At 37.7% G+C, this 27,323-nt stretch overlaps 1 protein-coding gene and 1 pseudogene across 1 annotated transcript; one reads left to right on the forward strand and one right to left on the reverse strand.

Annotated features, from left to right (window-relative positions):
• Positions 1–6,336, reverse strand: part of LOC115730780 — a 67,887-nt pseudogene extending 61,551 nt beyond the window's left edge.
• An 11,780-nt stretch (positions 6,337–18,116) lies between these two features.
• On the forward strand, positions 18,117–26,035 carry LOC115731381 (disease resistance protein At4g27190-like). The gene is made up of 3 exons (XM_048279300.1): positions 18,117–21,015; positions 25,548–25,746; positions 25,928–26,035. The coding sequence occupies exons 1-3, from the start codon at positions 18,130–18,132 to the stop codon at positions 25,963–25,965; spliced, it is 3,123 nt and encodes a 1,040-aa protein (XP_048135257.1). The 5' UTR covers positions 18,117–18,129; the 3' UTR covers positions 25,966–26,035.
• Positions 26,036–27,323: the final 1,288 nt, after the last annotated feature.

Genomic DNA, 27,323 nt, shown 5'->3' on the forward strand with positions numbered 1-27,323 from the left:
TATTGTCACCTCTAGATACACATGTCACGTGAATGTGGCCTGATCTTGCCCTTTTGTTTATTTTACTAATGACATTTGGTATATCATTGACGATGGGCCGCATAAAGTACTTAGTACACGAGCACTGATTCAAAGTCGAATCATTTTAATAGTTACATCTTGCTTGAAGATGTCATAAACATTTCAAATTCTAATCGCCAGCCTGTGTTGATTCCCAGAAGCCCCCTCATACAAATACCGATGGAAATATTAATATTACGAAAAAGATTAAAGATGCTACTTATCACGTGCGTGTGTGGTCGTGGCCTGTCCTTGTCCATTTGTTCTCCTAATTCGGTTTTGCTATATGAATAATTATAGACAACTGGTGGTCATTTTTCATTCTATTTTTTAAGCCGCTCGATGAGATTGCAATTTAAATTTTACGAGGGGAAGAAATCAAGCAAAGAAATCTAAACCTTTGGATCGCTAGTACTAATGATGATGCTCAGCTAATAACTTATAGTTTATCATGGTTAATCGCAAATTTTGTAACTGAGTTCCTCTATAGATTAGTCATCGTTGGTAATCTTGCAGCACCAGCTCATTGAAATTTGGATTTGATTGGGAACTGCCTGTCCTAAGAAATATTTGCATTGGACTGCTGGGAAGAGAATCTTACCTGATTAGATCAGCAATTGATTCAATTTTTAAGTTCTCCCGCAGTGCAAACTCACGAAGCTTAGGCAACCTTGCGATGGAGCCATCATCATCCACTACCTCACAAAGAACTGCCACCGCTTCCATTTCAGCTAACATAGCAAGGTCAACAGAAGCCTCTGCATGCCCAGCTCTTTTCAGGACACCACCCTCCCTGTACTTCAACGGAAAAATGTGTCCCCGCCTATTGAAATCTTCGGATTTTGAATCTCTAGATGCAAGAGCCAAAACTGTGGCCCCCCTGTCACACGCTTATACGCCTGTAGTTGTCCCATGCTTTGCATCCTATGACAAAATCTCTTAGTTGTCATCCATTACAAGGTAAGAGGAGCCAATCAGATGTCGTGGCACAGAACTAAGCTGATTGAAGGCTTTTTGGACATCAAGAACTGGAGAAACTAACATTGTTCTACTAAACTAAGAAAGAAAGTGCAAGTCATCCGTCATTTTTTTCCAATATTCATTTCCAAGAATACTTCACAAATCAAGAACTCTACGGACTGGGGACAAGAAACAATTCGAAGTGTCTTACTCTCCAAAGGGCCGTTTCTTTAGTACATGAACTTCTAAGAAAGCAAAACAGAATAACAAGTACCCGTGATAAAAAAAAAAAAAAAAGGTTCCAACTACGCCTGCTTGTTACTTTATTTATCTATTTATTTTTTTGCTTTTTAGAAAATTAAAAAAGCTCAAGGTTAAAAATAATAATAATAAATACAGGCAGTAGGCCTGCTTGTGTCCGCTGCCCCATTAATAATCGAAACGGAGGAGGCCCATCCAAATTTTTGCCAAATGATTTGTATGATCACTAAAATGGTTTCATCGTCGAAGCGCGACGGAAATTCGCGAAAAGACAAAGGGAAAAGAGCTCGAGTCTTGTCACAAGCACTCCGGCCCCTCAGCTCCAGTGCTTTTTTCAAGAACACCAAAGAAAGCTTCCTCTCAATTGCGTCACTAACTTCACCTTTCTTGCTTCCCCTTCTTATTTCAAGAGCTTCTTCAAATGTGTTTCCACACTGCTGGAAAGTTGTAAATTAACCATTCGATCATCTATCCCTTTCGGCAATACTTCCGTGTCCCTCTGAAGTACCAAGGAGAAACTTCCTAGGACTCTGAACTGTGTCACTAGATCATCGAAGCGAATCGGTGTTTCTTTCCGGTTCAATATCCGTATAATCGACTTAGGTTTGAGATAGCCTCTGTAAATATAATCATTTTCTAATTTAATGAAGTAAGCGAGCCTTCATTCCTAACTTGATGGCTCCTCCTTAAATATAAAAAACATCCATCCACGGTGACATGAAAGCAACAGATGACAATATAACTAAGCAAGTTGGGCTACTCTGTTTCTTTTATAATACTCGATTATTTATAAGTCACCATTCTTGTCTTGATTGAGGCAGCCGACAGCTGTTTTTTCAATCTTTATATTGGACTTGTAGTGGGGTTTAAGTGCAGTACAAGAGCTAAAACTTGTGTACGTGCTAAAACTTATGTACGACGCTCACTTTAGTATCAAAACTTTCAAAACGATCACTTAAGTATTAATTATTTTAAAAGACGATCACTTTAATGGCAGAACTTTCAAAAAGATCACTCAAGTGCCTAATTTTTTGAAAAACGTTCATCTCAATGCCAACTTCGACAAGCCACATTAGTTCAAATATTAATAAAAAAAAAAATAGGTTACATCGGATTTTCAGCGAGACGTGTCAGCTCAAATCGGAATTAGCACTGAAATAAGCGTGTTTAAAAAAATTTGGTGCTTAATTGATTGTTTTGAACTTTACCAAAAAAAAAAAATTGATCGTTTTGAAAGTTTTGGCATTAAAGTAAGTATAGTACTCAAGTTTTGACACTTGTAATGTACTTTAGCCTATAGTGGTGTATTACCAAGTTTTCAGATTCCCAAAAAATTGATTGGCATTTAGTTGAGGCCTTAACTAAGGTCAGATGACCGAGATCCATAGTTCACACCCAAGGAATTCACTGGCATTTTCATTTGAATCGTTCCAAAGCATGGGAACTTAGAAGATAATACAACCTTATCGCTTGCCGCGTCAGGCAAATTTTTCCCTTTCTCTTTGTCCTTTCCCCTAACCTATAAGACTATAACAAATCAAACGAATAATCTACTATCCTCCCTACGTTTATATCGTTCACATTATGTTTGTCTGCACGCGCATTAATTTCCCACATTAATTTTGAGAGTGCACGAAACAATGCTAGTCATGGCTCGCAATCATTTCCCACATTAATTTTGTCACGTAAAAAGCAGCTGTATCCAATAAAGGCAACATAGTTTAAAATGTTAATAAAGAATGGCAGAAGTATAATTTCCTTGGAGGTTCTAACCTAACAATCATTATTGACATTCTAATTCTATCTTTTAGTGTAATTTCATGGGCTTCACTTTGAAATAAGAGTTTAAAATGGGGCTAGTTTCTCAAAAGATTGTCCATAAGATAGAATGGACCTTATTTCAAATAAGGGTTTGAAGTGACCAAATAAATCTTAAATAAGTGCTTGAGCTCCATGGCCGGTGAAATGCTCACTGGCTAGCCAACAAGCAAGTTATGTTCCGGCAATCGGAAGATGGCACTTTTGTCGAAAAAAAATGTGAATAAGACATTGTAATCCCTAAAAATAAAAACCTCCAAATTACTTCTTTTCTTTTTCTTCGAGATAATTGCCCAAAAAGTCCTCAACCTATTGTAACTAGCCAATTCAATGAATCTTTTTTTTTTTTTTTGCCAGTTCAAGCCTAAGATACAAGGCAAGCAAATTTGAAGACATGCCACTTATGAATTTAAGCTTGTGTTTGGGTTTTGGGGGTGGAGCGTTTGCATACCGCGTTGGGGGGTGATTCCCATCGCTTCGCTTTGTTCCTACATCTGTGCATTTTTCACTCCCTAGTATCCTCTGATCTAGTAATTGTCTCTTTTAAGGTGGATTGATTTGTGGGCCCGGGTACATCTACGAAGAGATACGTGGTAATACCCCAAGCTTAAATTCATAAGTGGCATGTCTTCAAATTGGTGAACAGTAAAAACCCAAGTTCAGAGTTACATGTAAAAGTTGATGCCAAGCCAAGTCGTAAGAGTTTAACCCTGGAGAAATTCGACAATTGCAATTGAGGTTATTTAGGCAATTTGATTTGAAAAACTGGAAAACCAATTATCTAGACTGCACTTTCACCCGTATTCTGTTGGGGAAAAGACCAAGGAAAAGAGCTCAAGTCTTGTTTAGATCCATCGAAATGGGTCTAAAACTAATTTAAAAACTCACTATCATGTAAATGGGTTATAAAAAACTTAACAGACCAGTCTTTAAAAAAATTCATTTAAAAAGTCGAAATAAGCTAGCTATAAATGGGCCCATTATGAACCCATTATAACCCCTTCAAGACAACTCACTTTTCGGCACAAAAAAAAAAAAAAAAAAAAGAGACAACTCACTTGATGCCTCTACACTTTTTTATTTTTCTTTTCTTTTCTTTTTTACTTTTTTTTGTCTGCTTGAACGTGGATCTCGGATGAGACCGTCTTCGCTTGCTCCGCCTCCTCTGTTGGAGACGGTGGTGGCGACAAGTAGGAGGTGCTCCGGTGGGCCACCCTTGAGCAGCTCCCCACCTATTGGGAGGTGAACTAGGCAATGGAAAGCACACGACTAGCCGCGTGAAGATAACATGTTGCGATAAACCACGGGAGCAAAGCATGTTAAATCAGGTCAAAGTCATAAAAAAATAAAAATAAAATAAAAAATATATATTTCTAAAAGAAATAAAAAAATAATATTTTTTTCAAAATTATAAATAATAAAAAAATTCACAATGATTTAGTAAAATAATCTCTTCAAAAATTTATAAGAAGTAACTTTCCTTAGACTGGATTAAATATAGGAGTGTTTTAGAAATATGGAGTGGGTCGAATATGAGTTAGATATGGGTCGGGTCGGGTATGGATCGAAAAATTTACACTACGCATAAATGGGTCTAAACGAGTTAATGGGTCTATTTGGGTCGAACAATTTATGACCCAACCCGATTCACCTATTTGACAGGTCTAGTCTTGTCCAACTACTCAAGAACAAAGAAGCTTCCTCTCAATTGCAACGCTATTTTATCTTTCTTGCTTAGAATTCTTGTTTCAAGGATTTCTTCAATTACAAATCCACATCGTATTGAAGCTAGAAATTAACCAATTCGATCATCAGAGACTTTGATTGATACTTTCGTGTTGCTCTAAAGTACAAAGGAGAAATTTCCTATGGCTCCGCTCCATGCCACCAAGTCATTGAATTAGTATTAGTTTTTACAACTCAAAATATGTATTATCGATTCAGGGTTGAAATAACCTTTGTAAACATTATCGGTTTTTCTAATTTAATGAAGTTAACTAACCTTCACTCCTAACATGATGCTTCCTTCAATATAAATATCACCCATCCACGTTAGGATGAAAGCAACAGAAATGACAATATAATTAAGCAAGTTGGCGGACCTTTTCTTTTCTAATAGTCGATTGTTTAGAAGTCACCGTTCTTGTCTTGATTGAGGCGGCCGACAGCTGTCTTTTACAATCTTTATATTGGACATTTTGGACTTGTAGCATTGTGTTTTCAAATTTTCATATTCCCAAGCAGTTGATGGGGGTTTAGTTAAGGCCTTAACTAAGGTCAGATGATCGACATCCATAGTCCATACCCAAGGAATTCATTGGCATTTTCACTTGGATCATCACGTGCATCACATAATTTTGTCCTTATCTCTTTCTCCTTTTCCTTACCTATTAAAAATGAAATGAGTAATTTAATATTCGCCTTCCTTTATATCGCTTTTATTATGCTTGTGTCTATCTGGACCGCACTATCATTAAGATATAGCCAATACGTGATTGGCTCTATTCAAGATTATTGCAATGGGGTTCCCATCCCATCCACATCAACCATATGCAAATCAATCATCAAAAGAAGCAAAATCATCCCATTTAACTAGGGTTCATACTTTCTTAAGAAATTATGTTGAATGCGACATACACTTGTTCATTATGATAATATAAGCGTGTTTACTTAGGGTGTGCATGGTAATACTTCAAGAAGTAAATTTATGCTCCAAAAGTAAATCCATTTGGTAATTTAACTTCTTAAGAAGAAATTCGTTTGGTAAAATTTTTTATTTCTGAAAGAAATTTCTACTTTTGAAGTGAATTTTCACTTCTGAAATTATTTTCCCTCAATTAGAGATGAAAAAAATTGCTTCCTAATTGAAGAAGTGTTTCTCGCCCCACCCTATTTTTATTAATTCCTCACTCTCCTTTCAACCACCCCGACCTTCGCCCACTGTCAACCTCCACCGCTGCACACCGCTAACCACCGTCCACTGCCACCCGCAACCGCCGTCACCCACCATCCTCCTTCGCCAACCGCCACTGCCGACCATTGGTTGCCGCCCCCCATTGCAAACCTCCACCGGCCGCCATCCACTGCCGCTCGCAACCCCCCCAATCGCCGATCGGTCCTCGCCAATTCAACTAGTCGCTCCCATCGACGCCCGCGACCACTGCCACCCGTTGCCAACCACCGCCCATCATTGCCCGCAACCATCGCCACTCGCTGACCACCACTGCCGCTGCCCATCTCTGCCCGTGACCTTCACCCGCCACCAACCATCGACTACCCTTCGACTGCCATCAACAACCACTGCCACCTATTGACCATCACCAATCACTGCCACCCGTTGCGTTTGAGGCCAGTGGAGTAAAATGCAAATAATAATTTTAATAATAATATTTTTAAAATAAATTTAAAAAGTTTGAAAATGAAGTAGAAATTTTTAGTTACCGAAAATAAATTTTCAAAAAAGATTTTGTGTTAATAATGTTTCAGAAGTAGAAATTTTCAATCATTTCAAAATGCAGTTATCTTATTAGAAATTAACTTTTGGAATAGGAATAGAAAAATCAACTTCTACTTTTAAAAAAAAGTATAAAAATCAACTTCTTGCTAAAAGTTGACTTTTGAAGCAGAAGTTTTGCCATGCACCCCTTAAATTATTGAACATCAATAATATGACAATTTTTGTTAAGATTGTCGCTTTCTTGAAGAATAATAAGTGGTGCAAAATATAATTATCTTTACAAAAAAAATTATGCTTACTTAACCCCAGATTTGTAAGTGCTCGAGGATTTAAAGAAATTGCTAGCTAACATCATTACATGTTGTTGCTGAATTTTGTTCCGGTAATCTATTGGATGCAAGTCCTCATAAATAAAATAAAATGAAAAATTGATTCGTAATATCAGATCGGTAAATTATGATTAGATTACTTGTCATAATCTTTGCCGTTGGATAGTTAAAGGTGACGTGTCAGGACAAATGGAAAGAAAAATTGAAGAAATCTCTTCGTTGTGGTGAGAAAACAAGAGATGGGTTCTTTCCTGCTTTTGTCTCGTTTTGAATTTGTCCATGTTGGTGTCCAAATAAGGATAACTTCGGAGCTTTAACTTCGGCACATTTGCCGGATTTTACCGCGGAAGTTTCGCTTGTGATTTTGACTTTGGGATTTAATCAAGGCTATGACTAATCAGAGGAGCTGTGTGCAGCAGGGTGTGGGTTATCATACCATGTTTTAAAAGCCTCAAATCATTGCGATTTTGTAACTTGTGAAATGCCCACTTTTAACGAGATTCACGAGGGGACAATGGCATGCCGCATAAGATGAACAACTTTCTTCAAGATTATGGTCATGAATTAAGAATATTCGTGAAAAAGATCCACACGATATTACCACATCCCCTGTCTGGATTTGTAGTTCGATTTGCTTAATGTATGCCATGGTGCATACTCATCTAGATATTACTCAAGCAGTAGGAGTATTGAACAGTTATATGTCCAATCTAGGAAAAGAGCGTTGGATAGCTGCAAAGAGGGTGCTTCATTATCTTTGCAGTATGACGGACTGCTATGAAGGCATGAAAAGCCCGAAGGGACAACGAGCATTAGAACTAAGTGTTTTTTTTTTATGCTGATTTGGGAGATGACATTGATAGCAGGAGGTCGACCAGCGATTATGTTATTTCCTTATTCGGCGGAGTTGTGAGTTGTATGAGCAAGAGATAGAGCATAATTGCTTTATCAAGTATTGAGGTAGAGTACATGGCTCTTACTCATGCTGCTAGCGAAGTGATCTAGATGAGCAGATTGTGTAAAGAGTTTGGTTTTACACAAGGAGGAGTGAAGATTGGGTGTGATAGCCAGAGTGCTATATTCTTAGCTTAAATTCTGATTTTCATACAAGAACAAAACACATTGACATACAATATCACTTCATACAAGAAAAATTAGAGCAAAAAGTTGTAGTGCTGGAAATAGTTGGCACATAGGTGAATAGTGCAAATTCTTTTACTAAGACAGTAAGTGCGAAAAAGTATGAATGATGTATAACTGAGTTGCATTTAAAGAAGCATGTGAAGTATTCACCAAGTGGGAGAATGTTGGGCTGTTATTCATACTCTCCAAAGATGGGAAAGCATGTGGGATCATCTTATACGAAGATATGCGTGGTAATGTCCCAAGCTTAAATTCATAAGCGGCATGTCTTTAAATTTGCTTGTCTCGTGTTTTAGTTTGTTTTTAGCTCGAATTGGTGAACAGTCAAAACCCAAGTTCAGAGTTACATGGAAAAGTAGATGCCAAGGAAATTCGTAAGAGTTAAATTGCGGAGAAATTCGACAATTACAATTGAGGTTATTTAGGCAATTTAATTTGAAAAACTAGAAAATCAGCAAATGAATGAAAAGATTATCTAAACTGCACTTTCGCCCCTATGTTGTTGGGCAAAAAACAAAGGAAAAGAGCTCAAGTCTTGTCCGACTACTCAAGAACAAAGAAGCTTCCTCTCAATTGCAACGCTATTTTATCTTTTTTGCTTAGACTTCTTGTTTCAAGCGTTTCTTCAATCACATATCCACACTGTTTGAAGCTAGAGATTAACCATTCGATCATCAAAGACTTTCATTGATACTTTCATGTTGCTCTAAAATACAAAGGAGAAATTTCCTGGGACTCCACACCATGCCACCAAGTCATCGAATCAGTATTTATTTATAACTTAGTATCTGTATAATCAATTTAGGGTTGAAATAGCCTTTGTAAACATTATCGGTTTTTCTAATTTAACGAAGTTAACTAACCTTCACTCCCAACATGATGCTTCCTTCAATATAAATATCACCCATCCACGTTAACAAGAAAGCAACAGAAACGACAATATAACTAAGCAAGTTGGCAGACTCTTTTCTTTTCTAGTAGTCAATTGTTTATAAGTCATCGTTCTTGTCTTGATTGAGGCGGCCGACAGCTGTCTTTTTTCTATCTTTATATTGGACATTTTGGACTTGTAGCAGTGTGTTTTTAGTAAGGCCTTAACTAAGGTTAGATTTAAGGAATTCACTGGCATTTTAACTTGAATCATTCCAAAGCATGAGAAGAAAATGTAACCTTATCACTTGTTGCGTCAGATAATTTTGTCCTTATCTCTTTCTCCTTTCCCCAACCTGTTACAAATGAAACGAGTAATCTAATATTCGCCTTCCTTTATATTGCTTTTATTACGTTAGTGTCTATCCGGACCGCACTATCATTAAGATATAGCCAATACGTGATTGGCTCTATTCAAGAATATTGCAATGGGGTTCCCATCCCATCCACATCAACCATATGCAAATCAATCATCAAAAGAAGCAAAACCATCCCATTTAACTAGGGTTTATATTATCTTAAGAAATTCTGTTGAATGCGACATACACTTGTTCTTTATGATAAAATAATCGTGTTTACTTAACGTCCTATCTTACAATTATTGAACATCAATAATTGTCGCGACCTAAAAAATAAATGTTTAGGTTAATGGATTATTAGGTTAATTAGATGAATTAACTAACCTAATACGGACTCTCCCAAGCCCTACCGATTCGCAACTTAGGTTTGATTTTTAATTTAGGAGCCGCCACTAATCTTTTTTGGTAGGTAGATTAGATACCTAAATAAAGTACAGGAGAATACTTTATTTTCCGCTAACCAGAGATTTAGGGTTCGGGGACTTGATTATGTTAATTTTTAATTAACACCCTTTCGGTACCAAATTTCATGAAAATGCCTTTTCACCGATTGATGATTTGTGATTTTGATTTCCCTTTTTTTATTTTCGGATTTTTGAATTGAAACAGATGAATTTGAACAAAATTAAACAAAAATGCCCATAATATACCTTTAAATCCGATTTTCCGATAAATCTTCTCATTCCCGAAGATCCGGGCCAGAACGAGATTTTATCCGCTACATCCTCGAAGATTCGAGCCAGTATGCGGATAATATATAGAAATACAACGTCCCTTCTCGCCAAAGGGCAGAATACGAATTTCTATATTTAAATCACCATCCCATTCCACGAGATCGTAGCTAAGGCGTGTGATTTAATTTTCCGACGGGACTAGGCACCGGGGAGCATACATTATAGGCAGTTTTGTTTAAAGATGTGCAAATATTTATTGAATTTTTTTAAAATCCTTAAGGGATTCTGAAATTTTCAAGGAGATAAGCTCCTATCCACAAAGCATTTCATATCTTTTAAAAATTGGAAAGATTATCTTCTGAAATTTTTCAAAGTATATCAGATAATTTCCCGAATTTTAAAGATGCGCTCAATATCTAAAAAAATTAGATTGAATCTTGAGTTATTTGAATATTCCGAAAATATATCAACATTCTACAAGATATGATTGCCTCAAAATCCAGTGTGATCTTATCCCTAAATGCTCTAATTTTCGAATTTTCCAAGGATTATCGGATTATACGTAAATGCTCAAGATAAAGATCGTGGTTCGGATCCTTCGAAAATCCGAACCGCAAGATAATTGAAATCCAGAAATATATATCAACCGAAGATAACATGCTCAATATATTCTCAATTTCGAAAAAAAAAAGGTTAAGTGATTAGATTCACCAAATAAACAAATCAAACAAGCAATCTTCAGCACATCAACGGATCAAGCAAAAAGTCGCATATGATCAGAAAATCAAGTGCCAAAAAATTGATTTCAGCAAATAAACGACACGAGGGACGGCCAAATCGAACGCTAAACGGTAGCGAACCTCAACCCTAAACAGCGGCTGATTTTAACCATGAATAGTAACAAGTTTCTACATTTAACGGTTGTAGTTTTCGCCATTAAACTGCAGCAAGTTCCAGTACTTAACAGCATGCAAAAACATCCTAAACAGCAGGAATTCCTCCCTAAAACAGTAGCCAAAAAGTGCTAAAACAACGGTGATTTCAACATGAAAACAACAATGATTTCAGCAAGAAAATTGCAGCAAAACAGCATGCCAATAAAGCGAATAGCAACATTGAACAGAGGCAAAAACAGCAGCAATTTTGTATCGTTAATGGCAGTAAAAATCAAACATCAAACCATGACGAATTTAGCATTAAACAGCATGAAACAGCGATGGTTTTTAGTGTGAAACAGCAGCAAAAACAAGATAAAAACATGCTTGAATCAAGGCTGAAAGTATACGAAGATTACCTTAGTTCGCGAGACAAAACTCGGACCAATTCGATGTAAAAATGCCTATGGACAGCAGCTTCGATCGCGCCTCGTTCTCCTCTTCTTGCGCTTGCCCTTTCTCAGCCCGTGTGTGCCTTTTTTTGGTCTCCCTCAATCTCACGTGAATTTCAATTTTCTGAATCCAAAAAAGTCCCCACTAACCCTAAACATAAAGATGTATTTATAGAGAAAACTAGGGCTTTGAGTTGTAGGGTTTAAACCGTTAGATCAAAAGCTCCAATTAGATATCGATCGTTAGATCGAAAATTCTGATCTTGAGGAGTCCTATTGGACTTAAACTCTTACAATTTTCGGCCAAATGAATGAGGAGGGAGAAATGGGCTATTTTTCAATGTTTTATGGGCTCGTTTTGTGATTCCGGACTCACCTAGACCTTAACTAATAAAATGGGTAATTAATTAAGGCCTTTTTGCAATTTTAAGATCTCAAACGGGCTGTTTTGAGTCCAAAATCATAGTAAAAAAATTCCGCACCCTCCCTAATAACTTTCGGGTCGATTTTAATTCGGTCGTCCGTTGGAATCATGCTCAATTGACTCATCTTTGGACCTACCCGACATGACGAAAATTAAATATGCAATGCATGAAAATTTATTTTTTGTGAGAATTATGAATAACTCTCATTTTTATGAATGATTTTCTAAAAATCAAAATTTAGGTGTCAACAATAATATGACAATTTTTTGTTAACATTGTCTTTTTCTTAGAGTATAATAAGTGATGCAACGAATACCTATCTTTACACACACAACCAAAAAAAAAAAAATTATGCTTGCTAAAACCCAGATTTGTATCTGACCAACAACAAAAAAGAAAAAAAAACCCAGATTTGTAAGTGTTCGAGGATCAAAGACGTTGATGAGTTTTGTTCCGGTGATCTCCTGGATGCAAGTCTCCAACAAGTGGACATCAATAGCTTAAAGGGCCCCTCGTAAAAAAAAAAATCGATTCGTAATATCACATCAGTATATCATGATTAGATTGCTTGTAATAATCTTTACCGTTGAATAGTTAAAGGTGATGTGTCAGGATAAATGAAAAGAAAAATTGAAGAATCTGTTCCTTAGGGTGAGAAAACAAGAGATGGGTTCTTTCCACCTTTTGTCTCGTTTTGACTTTCCCATTTTGGTGTCAAAATGAGGACAATCTCGGAGTTTTAATTTCGGCACATTTGCCGGATTTTACCGCAGAAGTTTTGCTTGTGATTGACTTTGGGGTTTTATTCAGATAGGCTACAGCTAATTAGAGGAGCCGAGTGCAACACGGCGTGCCCGGTGTGGGTGACGATACCGTGTTTTAAAAGTCCCAAATCATTGCGATTTTGTGACTTGTGAAATGTCCACTGTCAGTCTTGGTTCGCAATCGTTTCCCATATTGATTTTGTCTTGTTAAGGGTAGTAGAAAGTAAACTAGTTTAAAATATTAATGAAGGATGACAAAAGATTAACCTCCTAGAAGTCCTAATCTGACTATTGTGATTGAAGTTACGTCTAACTTTACAATCATAACTGATATTCTAATGTAGCAGTTAACTTTTTTATAATATTAGTCTCTGTTTTTAATGTGATAGCATGGACCATCAAAAGGAGCGGATTTAGGAATCGTAGCACCTAATCAATGGTTGTCCGTTAGTCATGGAGGAAAGGGTGGATACTTAATTTATGTTTGTCTAATCACTCTTTGTCTATGGCGGTGGAGAAAAGGATGGATACCTAATCCATATTTATTAATTATTAGTGGAGGAAAAGATGGGGACCTAGACGTTGGTCCACATTGTTGTCTTGATTGAGGCGACCGACAACGGTCAGCTATATGTCATCCAGTTTTCAACTACCAAGGAGTTAACTGATGTTCAGTTAAGGCCCTAACCAAGGTTAGGTGAGCTCTTTTATGCTTATATGGAATGCTCTTTTACCATCTCAAGTTATCGTTTAGTTGTTGGTTTCTGTATGGGGATTGTTTCTGCTTCCGTACGTGTTATTTTTGTTGGCCTTTGGATCCTAGAGAATTGCACGTAAATGTGGCCAGAGGGGATGTTTGTGAACTCGCCGAGTTCGGGTCGTGATAGCTTTCCCCAAAAAAACTTGAAAAATACAATAATTAGGTTTTATAGATTATGAAAAAACATATAAATCTACCTTTACCAAAAATAAAAGAAAAAAACATATAAATCTACTTGTGAATAATTGTATGGTTTTGAAAGCATAAAAACTGCAACATTTGAACATGAATGTTAGAAGTAAAGACTCCAAACGGACCCAAACATTTGTGATAACTAGAATTAGAATGAGGGACCACGAAGCAATGTCATAATTCACAATCGATTTCCTTATTAACTTTATCAAGTACGGAGTGGCAATCTTTGATAAAATTATGATCTATCAATTCTAATTGAAGTTACACCTAATGTAACAATTACAATTGACATTATAATCTAACAAATTTCTTAATTATGACGTTGCTTCTATATTTTTAATATGATCTCATTGACCTGCACAATAAGCGGGTCTAGGATTGGTACCTAATCAATATTTTTCTATTAACCGTAGAAGAAAGGATGGATTAGGATTGGTACATTAGCGGTGGGAAAGGATGAAAGGATGTATATCTCATCAATGCATGTCCATTAGTAATGGGAGAAAGGACGGTGACATGGACATTGATGATGGTGACTGGTCTATTAAATGGACAATAATACCGAAAATCATCCATTCCTATACTCGAGAAATTGAATGGTGTATAATTAAGCCTTAAACTAAGCTTCATAGTCTGCACCAATCTCCTTTTTTCTTTCTCGTGGTTTGGCTCTTTGCCAAGGCTCTAAATTGTTGGATGTTTGATACTAGCCATCAATAAAAAAAATCTGAAAATCGATATTTTAATAAACAAAATGTGACTCACTGGGAAAAGAAAAAATAATGTTTGGGTATAAAGACTCGTCATATATGTCTTTCTATCCCGCTTTATTAAAAACATCACACGTTATTATTATTATTTTTTTTTGGTAAGGTTAAGCCGTTCTATAATAAGAAAATTACGGACTAATGGCGATTTTAGGACAAAGGGCTAATGAAGCAAAACAGTACACGTTAGTGGAGCCCCTTTATTCCAAGAAATCTGGAGTTAAGACCCTTACAGTGAAGGCTTAGAGGTTTAGAGAAAAGTCATGATTCTGTCCCACCATTACTATGCACTGCAGAGGAAGAGTGTGAAAAACACTTGTAGTCACCGCTGATACGATTGGCATCTGACACCAAGGGCCATACTTTCACCTAATAGTCAAACTATAATGATCTACCGACTAACAGTTACAGCCATATTTCTATAAATTCTATTTTGGCCCAGTGACGACGTGGAGTAGTTTGCTACCATTCAGTAAACCTTTTGAACTTCAACTGTATTCTTCTGAGAAAATATCGGGTACCCAGGGATGCCACCGCATTTTTACCCACGTCCACTCACAGAAGGACACGTGGCTAATGGACCCACAATTCAAATTTTTTGAGGACTCCTCTCAATTCACTTTCCTTTTTTCAAAACCACCCCTCCCTCTTTCTTCTTCCCCTCTTCCTCACCCACGACCCCCCACCCCACTCCCCTTTCTTCTTCGTCGGTCTTGCTTGCCCACGATCCCGCCGACGAGCTGGTCCTCATCGATGCCGAACCAGACAAGCTCCACGGCGAGGTGCTCGATCTCCAGCACGCCACCGCTTTCCTCCCCCGCGCCAAGATCTCGGCGTCCGTCGACTAATCCATCGCCGGCCGGTCCCCGAGGCCGATATCTTGGTGTGAAGGAAAGACGGACTTCCATCACCCATATAAACCCAGAATCGAATCGCAGCGGAAATATGAATAGAGGCAACAACAATTAAAGAAAAGATCTCTGAATTATTGCGTTTTCTTCTTTCACGAGCCATTTAGAAAAAAATAATGGAAAAAACCGCACACGGGTCTCTTCCCTGTCTCTCTCTATCTCTAAGGTGTGCCGGCGACAATGATCTGGGAAGACGCTTTTTCCTAGTTTTTTTAGGGCTTCTTCTTGGTTCGCTTGGTGATTCATCGGAGGCGACGGCGAAAGGGCAGCGTGGTTCGTCAACGAGAGAGCAGGGCGTCGTCGCAGGCGTGAGTGAATGTCAAACAAAATGACGGAGTTGCATAAAGCACGAGGATCTCGGCCTGTGTTTTTGAACGAAAGAGAAAGGGGTGTTTACGGAAAAAGGAAAGTGTGTGGGGGAAGAGTTTTCTGAAAAATTTGAATTGTGGGCCTATAGGCACGTGTCCTTCTGTGAGTGGACGTGGGTAAAAAAGCGGCGGCACGCGCTGGGTACCCAATATTTTCTCTGTCTCTCTTGAATTTTATTTGTCCGGGCAGGAATTTGAGCCTAACCTACTGCCTCCATTGGTTTGACCATTAAAACTGCCCCAAAATATGTTTTTCAACTGGTGGCTCTTTTTATTTCACAGAAAATAAAAAATTTGAAAAATATGTTTTAAAATATGATTACTTATATAGCTTAAAATAATTAGTTAATTAAAAATATTCTTATTGTCGACAATAATTTATATATGGATATTTTCGTGAAAGATAAAATGCATTCTTCATTCATTCATTTTTATAAGAAATCATTCATTTTTCGTGAAATGAAAATAATCTAAATTAATATATTTTATTATCTTTTTTCGCTTTTATTTTGGTTAATCTTTATTTGGTTTGGTTGATTGATTTTTGTTGATATTGCCATGATAAAACAAAAATAGCACTAAAAATAACATGTTTTTGCCATTAACGAATGTCTTTACAACATATGAAAGTTTTACCATATATGAAAGTCATTTACCCCTATAATAGATACATTTACCAATTACAAGTAGCACACATTTAGAGTAATACGCAATCTTATCAACGTATTAGAAATTGATTGGTACGGATTGCTTTTCAACGTCAAACATCTAATTTTATGGTTAGATTAGTTGATGATGGAAGCCCCTCTTAAAATATAAAAAAAGTACTTGAGGATATACTGACCAACCACAAAGGGGTTTTTGGTTTTCCTCGATACAACGAGAAAATTGAATTTTATGCACTACAAACTAGGTTATACTTATCAAGCTAATTACAAAGAAATATGTGCCTCATGACTTTTATTGTTTTGACTTAGTCAAAATGCTTTCGAGCGGTGATAATGCATCTTCCCAATTGGGGGTAAATTGACATTTCCAACCTAACAATTTTGTTTGGACCAAAAAAAAAAAACAATTTTGATGGGCATGTTTGTCATGTGAGACTAATAGGTGCATAGAAATTTGGCCAGCTAACGTTCAACTATATCCAAGGCCAATATGATGAATACCCATCATATGCTACTATTACTTTAACATTATACTTACTGAGCATCTCTCTCATACAATTATTGAATATCTGTAATTCCGTAATTTTTATGTTGACATAATCATTTTCTTAAGAAGTGTTACGGAATGTAAAGTAAAATTGCTCGTTACTAAAAAAGTGTCATGCTTACTTAACTCCAGGATCGGTGCGATTGGTTGAGGCATTGCGAAAGTTTCAGCTCCGAACTAGGGAATCGTTCATTTGAATCTCACAAATTGCGTGCATGTTGTTTTGGGTTAGAGTCACCTACACATGGGCCTAAGCTTAACTGATTTTGCAAAATATTTCACTGGCTTAATCTCCACACCTATGGCCCTAGATTGTAGCGAAAACAATTGCGTACATTAGGAGAATGCTAACTTCACGTGGTAATTTTTTTTTTCTAGTATGTGCACTTATTCTCCATATATTAGGTAGTTACTATGTAAAAGGTCCTTATCAACTTAATTACCAAGTGAACGTCCCTGATGACTTTAATTAGTCATAACATTATTTTTAAAAATTAGGCATAACCTTTTCGAATAGTCATAATGGATATACAGATTAAGGAGTAATTTCACATATTCTAATCTAACACTTACGGTTGGCAAAATAATTAAACAACTTCAATTTTTCCTTCCGAGCTGAGTTTTTTTTTTTTTTTTTCACTTGAAGGATTGATTTGAGGTGCTTTCTGTTAATAAACCTCTAAAAGTTTGGAATATGATACATGAGAGGTCAAGACATGTTGTCACCTGACGGTCAACATCTAATTACATGACCACTTAACAGTGGAGGAAAGGAAGGAGACTTAGACATCGATGAGAAATAATCAAATGGGAGATAAAGACATTATAATTTTCGTACGGCGATCACTTAGGTATCATAATTTTTTTTTGGATCACTAAGTGCCATGATTTATGTACGGTACTCACTTGAGAATTATAATTTTTTTCTGATCACTCGAATGGTATATAATTTTTTCAAAAATTATTTGAGTGCCATAAATTTTTGAAATAATAAGTGCCATGCCATGTCGACTTTCCGAGAAGCTTGAATGAATGTTCCTAAAATAGTTTGGCCCTCGAGCTGTGATTTGAAAATCATCGCACTCACGTCAACGTTTCACATATGGCTTGCCAGTCCACGTTGGTGTCTTGACAGATGGGACCCACTGCGGTCTTTCTTTTATTTTAAATCGTTGGATCTCCAGAACTGAAGCTCACCCATTGATTCGTCATCCTTTTCTGCACTCAAAATCTTTTTCCCTTCTTCATCTCTCAATCATTCTTGCTCTGTTTCGCTCTTTCTTCTCCTCAGCCAAGCCATCCTTCTTCTTCTTCACTACCTGCTTCTCTTTCTCTTCATTCTATCTCTCTCCCGGTCTCCCCGTTTTATCGCTCTTTCTTTCTCGGGAAAAAAAAATCAAGCAAAAATGTCGATCGATTCTGCCGTTTCTATTGCGTGGGATGTCTTGAAGTGGGTAGTTGTTCCCATCAAGCGTCAATTCGGATATGTGATCTCCTCCAAGAGCTACGCCAACGGTCTTCAGGAGGAAGTCCAGAAGCTGGCAAACGAGTCTCAGAGGGTCCACATTCTTGCGGAAGTGGCCAGAAACAATCTTCGGATTTTCAACAGTGGCTTCACGGAGTGGCAGGCAAGTGCTGAGATGGCCTTGGAAGAGGCGAAAGACCTGTCGGGCAAATTTGAAGGGGCGAGCAAGAGTTGCTGCCGCGGGACTCTTCCCGACCCCGTTTGTCGCTATCAGTTCAGCAGGAAGGCCAAGGAAAAGATGGAGGCCCTCCGGCAACTAACTCGAAAATGCAGTGAATTCAAGGAACTGAATGACATCTCCTTCAGCCTTCCTGCTCCAGGGAATGTCACTGCTCCGACTCCGGGCAGGAGAGAGGGCAAAGAAGTCATGCAGTCGACCACTCCGACGGCCTCTGCTTCTTCTGCCTCTACTGCGATTAAGGATGATGATGTCTTCGAATCCAGAGCTCAGATCATAAGGGACATCATGGACGCTCTTGCTGATAACAGCAACCGAGTGGTCGGGGTTTACGGGATGGGCGGGGTCGGCAAGTCCACCCTTTTGGTGGATGCCGAAAGGAGACTAAGGGAAGAAAAGTTGTTCGACCTGGTTGCTAAGGCCGACGTGTCAGAAAATCCAGACATCAATAAGATTCAAGGAGAGATTGCGCATGCGTTGGGCCTTAGCGACATAAAGAACGAAGATATTGTCAGCGTGCGAGCGGAGCTTCTGCGTACAAGGTTGGAAAAGGAGGAGAGGGAGAAAAAGAAGGTGCTCATAATACTGGACAACTTGTGGAAGGGTCTCGACTTGAGATCGGTCGGGATTCCTTGCGGACACGACAACAAAGTCATAGGATGCAAGTTGTTGTTGACGTCAAGATTTGAAGATGTTTTGCGGAGGGAAATGGGCTGCGATAGGGACTTCCTCCTCGATGTGCTGAAGAAGGAAGAGGCAAAAAGATTGTTTGAGAAGACGGTGGGCGACAAAGTTCATCATGATCCGTTCGAATCCTTGGTGGATGAAGCCCTCCGCAAATGTGCAGGTTTGCCTTTCCTAATTATTGCAATGGGGAATATTTTTAGAGACGCTAATTTTTATGAATGGAAGGATGTTTTGAGACAAATCGAGATGTCTACAAACAAAGGAATCAGTGAGAGGATAAACGAGATGTTGCAGTTGAGCTATGATCGTTTCAAAGGGGAGGATGGCAAGGATGCGAAGTCCCTGTTACGGCTATGTGTTGTTTATGGTGTCTCTAAGCCCTCTCTTGAAAACTTGGTGAGGTACGGCGTAGGTTCGAGGTTATTTCGAGAAGATAGCAGCATGGAAGAAGTGAGAGACAGGTTGAGCTCACTAATCCGAGCCCTGATATCCTCCTCCCTTTTGTTAAAGGACGATGAGGATGTTGATGGTTTCAAGATACACGACTTGGTTCGTGGATTTGTCATGTCTGTTGCTTCAAGAGATGACCCTCTTCTCGTGCTGAGAGAAAATGATAAGTTGATGACAGAGTTGCCAAAGGACAAGCTCAAAAGTTGTACAGCGGTATGCTTTCCCTACGTTGATATGAAGGAGCTTCCCGAAGAGTTAGATTGCCCCGAAATGCGGATCTTTTTGTTGTTCACAAACAATGAATCTCTTAAGGTCCCATATTCATATTTCAACACTATGAGCAAACTCATGGTCTTACATCTTTCTCAGGTACGTCTCACTCGTTCACCTTCGCCGTTCCAATCCTTGGAGAACTTACACACACTATGTCTAGATGGTTGTTCATTAGATGATGTAGCCATGATCGGCGAGCTAAACGGGCTACATGTTCTCGGCTTTGTGAACTCCAAAATTCAACGATTGCCAAATGAAATTGGACAATTGATAGAGCTAAGACTGTTAGACTTAAACCATTGCTCACAACTTGAGATAATTGAACCGGGTGTGCTTGGGAGCTTGGTGAAATTGGAGGAGTTGTATATGGAGAATAGCTTTGATCGTTGGAATGTTGTGGAGCAAACTCCACCCACTAATGCCGGGCTTATTGAGTTGAACAAATTGAAGAATCTCTACACTTTGCATGTGTCCATTCTCGATCCGAGTGTGCTCCCGCATTATCTAAACGTCGAGAAACTAACCAAGTACCAAATCCAGATAGGTGAGGTGCCACGCTGGCGAAGTCGCAATGGATCGAGCACATTGGAGCTTAAGTTGGATCCAATGAGCGATATTCTTCAGAAAGAATGCATACAAACTTTATTAGGCAAAACCGATGATCTCTTTTTAGAAGGATTAAACGGAATTGAGCAAAGTATTTGTGTGTTATCCCGTAAAGTGTTTCCGAAATTAAAGCACCTACAAGTCGAGAATAGTCCCTCCATCAATTACATCCTCCAATCACCATCACATACAGAGTTTAAGATGTTGGAGTCGTTACTTCTCAAGAATCTCATCAACTTAGAGAAGATATGTTACAACCATATCTCCTCCAATTCCTTCAAAGTATTAAAGGTAGTGCGAGTTGAAAGTTGCGACAAGATGGAAGTTTTGTTTCCTCTTTCATTATTGAGAGAACTTCCACGACTTGAAGAGATCCAAGTTGTCATTTGCCACTTGATGCGGGAGATTGTAGAAGTGGATGATTGTGACAAAGTTGAGTTGCGAAATTTGCGGGTATTGAATTTACATGACTTGCCAAATATCAAGAATTTTGTCACCAATGGGACGGCTCCTTCAAGTAGTACATCAAATGACCAAGGTCGCCCTCAAGTTGCATTCTTCAACGGGCAACAGGTGACTTTCTATCAAAACAGTATGGTATTTGCTAATTAGATGTGACATAGATTATTATCCTTACTCTTTTTTTTTTTCGGTTCATTTTCTGCTTGATTACCTTATCCCAGTCATGCCTTCTCTGTAGTTGCATGAAGCAATCTTCTGTTACTCTTCATTGCGTAGAAGTCCAGCTAATATAATGAAATCCATGTAAATTTAGATTGTGATGGGACTTGAGTAATTTTCAGCTTACATGCGGCAAGTTAAAAAAAAATCTGATATTTAGATGACTTGGGTAAAAATCAATGCGAAGAATGGCAAGGGGATTGGGTTTTCAAATAGTAGCAACGATGCTAATCTAATTGATGCACGTCTTTTCCCTATCGTGTGTTTCAATAAGCACTTAGTCATTGCATAAGTCCTACAAGTATAAATGTACACAATTACATGCATTTAACAAACATAAATGTTCACTGAATTTTTTTCCTCATTTTTCTTTATTTATATTGGAAATTTTCAACTCATTGTAAAAAATCACATGTAACAAATAGGTGGAAATTAGTTAATTGTTTAACAATTTTTTAGTGTAGTAGGTAAGCTGTTAAATTGGTTATTGTTAGTAATAGAAGTAGGTAAACTAAGGACAAACAGTGACAATTATCATTGAAGTTGATGGTGGAGTTCAAGGCTCGTGCAATAAACTAGTTTCGCAAGTTATTAAACATGAGCTTACATGGAGAGAAATTTAAGTTGCCATTATAAATTTATCAAGTATGAAAGGAAATTAGCCCCGTCGTAGGTTTATTCTTATTATATAAATTACGATATTTCACGCATAAATTGATTGGGTCTGGCAAAGCCCAAGCGGGCTTAGGTGGATGGCGAAGGCGTAAGAAGGAAGTTACTTGCAGTAACTAAACTTTTATGATACTAATTTCCCTTATGATATACTAAATTACTTTTCAAGATTGCTAATTTTCCTTAGGTAGGTAGTAAATTAGACATACCTTTCTGTAATTAAGGAATTATAGCATTATAATTTACTTCTCGTGATTGAAACTTGCCTTGTTGATCACTCCATGAGATGTTGTCCTTTATTAGTAATGTGCATTGTGAGATAGTGTAGTACTTTTTGGCAATCATCCGACAAAATGAGCAATGTAACATCAAAGTAGTAACATAACCTAAGAGGGAGTGGTTTACCTTATAGGAACGAATTTATCTTGAATGTACTTCCTTTTGCTCTAAGGATCACTAATCTTTGTAGTCATTAGCAAACTGAATGAATGCTATTTCTTGATAACTGTAGTTTCCCTTATTGTTAATAAATTGCAAACAAAATCTAAACGATCCACGAATTTTTTGTAAATAAAAAAAATGAAGTTCATTAGTTGTTTTTGGGGTCGTAAAATACCTTTTCTGATTGTAAATTAGCCTTTGTTTATCATAGATTTTTGTAAATGCAAAAATTATCCTAAAGTCCGTAAATTTTCTTCCGCAACCATTTGTAATAACCTGCTATAGCACGTATGCTGATGGGTCTATCCGTCAGGTTTCAATACCATCCTTGGAGTCCTTGACAATGGTTGGACTTCCCAATCTGGAAGACTTATGGACCGATGAATCTCCGTTGGGGCTGAGCAGTCTCCAATCTCTTGAGGTCTCTTCATGCAAATCTCTCTCAAAGGTCATCAACTCCAGGTCACTAGTAAAACTACAAAAGCTACACACTTTAAATGTAGAAGATTGCATTTCGTTGCAAGAAATTTTTGACCTCGACGGATTAGGCGCCAATGCAAATATTGAGACTCTTTCTGAGCTAAACACAATCCATATAAACGGATTGCCAAGCTTGAAGTGCATATGGAACAAGAATCCTTGTGGAATTGTGAGATTCGATAATTTACAGCAATTAGAGGTGTCTAACTGCAACAACCTCGGGTTTTTGTTTTTCCCATCCATGGTTCAATGTCTCCCACAATTGAGAGAACTAGAGGTACGAGGTTGCAAGAAGATGGAGGCGATTGTTATAGAGGATGAAGGGTCGAGAATAGAGATATCAGAAACTCTAGTATTCTCGATGTTAACCAATTTATACGTTTCAGGTTTGGAAAGTTTGACGTGCTTCTCTTGTAGAAAGTGTAAGATTGATTTCTTTTCTGGTTTAATCATTAAAAATCTTCTTACAATGCAAAAGATGGCATTCGTTTCATCTAATTAAAAATCAATGACGGGTTCACGAGAAGCTTGGAGTGAGGATCGTCTCAAATCACGCTACGCTACCCTCTTCAATCAAGAGGTACGTAAAAAATGCTATGTCAGAATCTTAAATATAACAAAAATCCAATGATTGCATCGATTTTATGTGCATAGCACTTCACGAGTTTACATGCTGTGTATTTCAAGTTGCCACATAGCGTTACAAATAATTGGCAAGTTTAAATTCACATCAATAAGAGTTGGATCAATCACATCAAATTATTACGAGATTGTAAAGGATGATATATTCATATAGATAATTGTTATGCCGGCCAGCTATATAAGTAAAACTAACAAATAGTTATATTGGAGACGAAGCATGATCGCCAAAGCCCACTTTGGTTAAAATTGATTGCGTTCCACATAATCACAGCACCATAAAAGCTGGATAAGCCAAAGTAGAGTTACTCTTCAAATTGTGATTTTGAATTGAAATGAAGAATATATAGTAGAGTCACTATACATACAAAAGTTGGATAATTAATCTTCAATGAGCTCAGTTGTCAACTCTCAAATTATGTGGTTAAATTCACTCCTGGTAACTATATAGTAAAAGATTTTGTGATATAGCAATGTTCATTGGAGAACACTTTATTTTTGTTAATTTTGCTATAAAATTTATGTATATAAAGTTTGTATCAAATCGTGTCATTTATGGATTTCTCAGAAAATCATTTACAAACAAGTTAATTCATATTGTAAATTGCCAGCCTTTCAATTCTTATGTTTTTAGCTACATCCTCACGCAAAAGGAATGTGGTTTTGGTTGAGACTTTCTTTCCGTAAAGGGACGTGGGACGTTCATAGAGTGCTTACTTCAAGCTCTACTTACTTCATGCTTTGTTTACTTCTCTTCTTTCCCTCATCGCACTCGATCAACGGTATACCTTATACAATCCAGTAACCCTTTAGTCCAGGTCGGTATCGTTGTCCAATCCATGCTTTGTGTTGTAAGCTTTTTCCAACTTGATTCTTTGGCTAGCATTCCTCTTCTTCTTTTTTTCCTTTTCATGGGTAGTAACGAGTGACAAAATAGAACATGCTACTCTCTTGATACCCGAGGTTTCCCACGTGCAATGGATCTCCTACCATTGTTATTGCAAGCATCTCATACATGCTATCTATGAACCATGAGTGGTCATTTACAAGAAATCAATATTCTGTATTTTCAAAAAACATAGGGAAACATAGCTTAAAAATACAATAATATCCCAAATTATACGTGTATTTTTCACACGTATTTTTATACCTTTAAATGCTTCAAACATGTACAAAAATGTACCACAACATAGAGCATTTCAATATGAACACGTCGGTACCAAGAACGCGCCGATCGGACCTCGAACGCATATTTAATTTAAGGCAAAACAGGAAATTGACGTGCTAAAAAAAAATCGCGAAATTGTCAGCCAGCTGCAAAAGAGGAATACTCTCGCGTGATGGAGGGCAGAACCAAAAAATTATGCAATGTGGGGAAAAAAAATAAAAAATTCGCTACAGCCGCTCGCACGCGCCCACACTGCTGACCCTGCACATAATCTTTGGCGCATGGCTTGCACGCGCCTACAATTTTTATCTAACAATTGGATCATCCGACACGGTAACAAAGCAATGAATCTTAAAAGGAAAATTCAATCAATTAAGTATATTGAGTTCTTTCAAGTGTAAAATGATATAAATAAGTTTTGTTCGTTTTGACCCAAGCAATCCCTTCTCCATTGTTTTATTTTTTGACTTTTTCAATTTTTATAGAGTGATATAATATTGAATAAAAATGATTAATATTGACTTTAACCGGAAGTTATGATGTCCCTGACATATTTCACATATATTTTGGAGAAATTAAAGATTATTACTTAATAAATTGTAATATTATTTATATCGCACATGTTTAAATTGAGTAAATTAATAGAAACCTAACAGGCTAACTAACAGAGTATGAGGAATAATACATTAATTTTGAAGTTAAACTTGTCCAAAATGAAACATTGAAACTACTTCTAGTAAAACGAAAAAGGAAATTTACTAATATGGACAAATCAAACAAATTTGAGGAATATCGTCCTTTTTGTTTTCAAATATTTCATGTTGTCTTTTGAACTGTCCTTAAAAAATATGGAGAGACTAATAATATGTCGAAACATAAACAGAAAAGCTTTGGTACGTCCTTTGCAAGATGACGATGCGGCCACAATGGATAGACCAAGATTGTTAGGACCACCGCTTCTTCCATATGTATTCATGAACTTTTCAAATTAACATAATCACTAATTTCGTGAGCGATACTGCAGATTGTGTTTCCTAGCCTGGAGACATTACGCATCGTTGGGATGGATAGTATTGAGATAATATGGGACAATCAAGTTGCTGCGGAGTCTTTCCGCAAACTAAAGTCGCTCATTGTTTATGGATGCAACAAGCTAGCGAACATTGTTCCTTCTTACATTCTTGGACGGCTCAAGAGCTTGGAAAGTTTGGAGGTAGGATCATGTGATTCGCTTGAAGTTGTTTTCAAACTGCAGCCATTGAGTCCTCTAGATGGATATCCCATTGCTCGTTTCCCGTTAAAAAAGTTGGAGTTATGGGGATTATCAAAGCTAAAGCATGTATGGGATAAGGAACTTCACAGTCAAGTCAAATTCCAGTGTCTCTGTTCTGTTACCATTTCCAGATGCGAGAGCCTCACCTCTCTGTTTCCAGCCTCAGTAGCTAGGGATCTAATGCAACTTGAGGAGTTGAAGATCGATGAATGTGGTGGCATTGTGGAACTCATCGAGAACAACGGACTAGATCCCAGGGATGCGTTCCCTAAGTTAGCCTCTCTCAAGCTTAAGCGTCTACCAGAGTTGAAGTGCATCTACACAGGAACACATGCTTTACGTTGGCCGGCATTGAAGATCTTGAAGGTGGATGGCTGTAGCAAAGTGGAGATACTTGCTTCGCAACTTGAGAATGAGATGCCACCTCATAAACAACCTCTCTTCTTGATAGAAAAGGTACGACCCAAGATTTTTTTTATTAATTAATTTCTTGCTGCTTCGCCGGCAAATTGCGATTGTGATTACAATTGAGTGCAAACGGGAATGTAGGGATTTACTTGAGTGCAAACGTGGGTAAAGATCGGTGATAATGTCTATTGCATGGGGTGCAATTCCTTCCGTTGAATTGCATGAGACTCAAACATCTTAAAATGCAGGACTTATACCGTAATACATGAACACTCTTTTAACTAAGCTGGTTTTAGACTCTGATTTGGCTAATTTCTCAGGGCGCATTCTCAAATCTGCAAGAGTTAAAATTGGATTTATATGGACGGATGGAGTTATGGCATGGGCATTCTCATGACAGAGAATTCTTCGGCAAGGTTAGAGTTCTTAAGCTTCATCATTTCTCGAAGGAATCTGCAATATCCACATGTCGTCTTGTTCGGAGTTTAACCAACTTGCAAGAGCTGGTTGTACGCAATTCTGATATAGAAGAACTGAGCGACATTGTGGAAGCCAAAGAAGGCCCAAGGCACGAGCTAAAAGTAATACCGCCATTTTTCAGATTTTTTCAACATCTCAAGACTCTAGATGTGTCATTTTGTGATGGGTTATCAAAGATGTTCACACCAACAATAGCTGGAAATTTGGTGGAACTCACGAAATTGAGGATAAGTAAATGCAAAATGTTGACAGAAGTCATTTGTGACGATGGAGGTGAGGAGGGGCTTGTGGTGTTTTTCAATCAATTGAAGTATATGGAGTTTGATGGGTTGACGGGGCTGAGATGTTTCAGCTCAAGTAAATGCACTTTGATGTTCCCACTCTTGGAAGATGTCATTGTGAGTGGATGTCCAAGCATGAAGTTCTTCTCTGAGGGACCAATAAAGGCGCCAAAGTTGGAGAGAGTACAAGTCTCAACAGAAGCGTGGTTTTGGGAGGAAAACCTCAACATCACCATCCAAAATATGTTTAAAGAGATGGTATGCATCGGTTATCAAATTTTGTTCAATTAGATGGTCTTGTTGCGTTTTGCTAGCTAGAAGTTTACATTTAATGATGCTTTTTCTAATAGGCTACGGT

Source organism: Rhodamnia argentea, chromosome 5 (genome assembly GCF_020921035.1).
Source record: "Rhodamnia argentea isolate NSW1041297 chromosome 5, ASM2092103v1, whole genome shotgun sequence".
Classification (NCBI taxonomy): domain Eukaryota; kingdom Viridiplantae; phylum Streptophyta; class Magnoliopsida; order Myrtales; family Myrtaceae; genus Rhodamnia; species Rhodamnia argentea.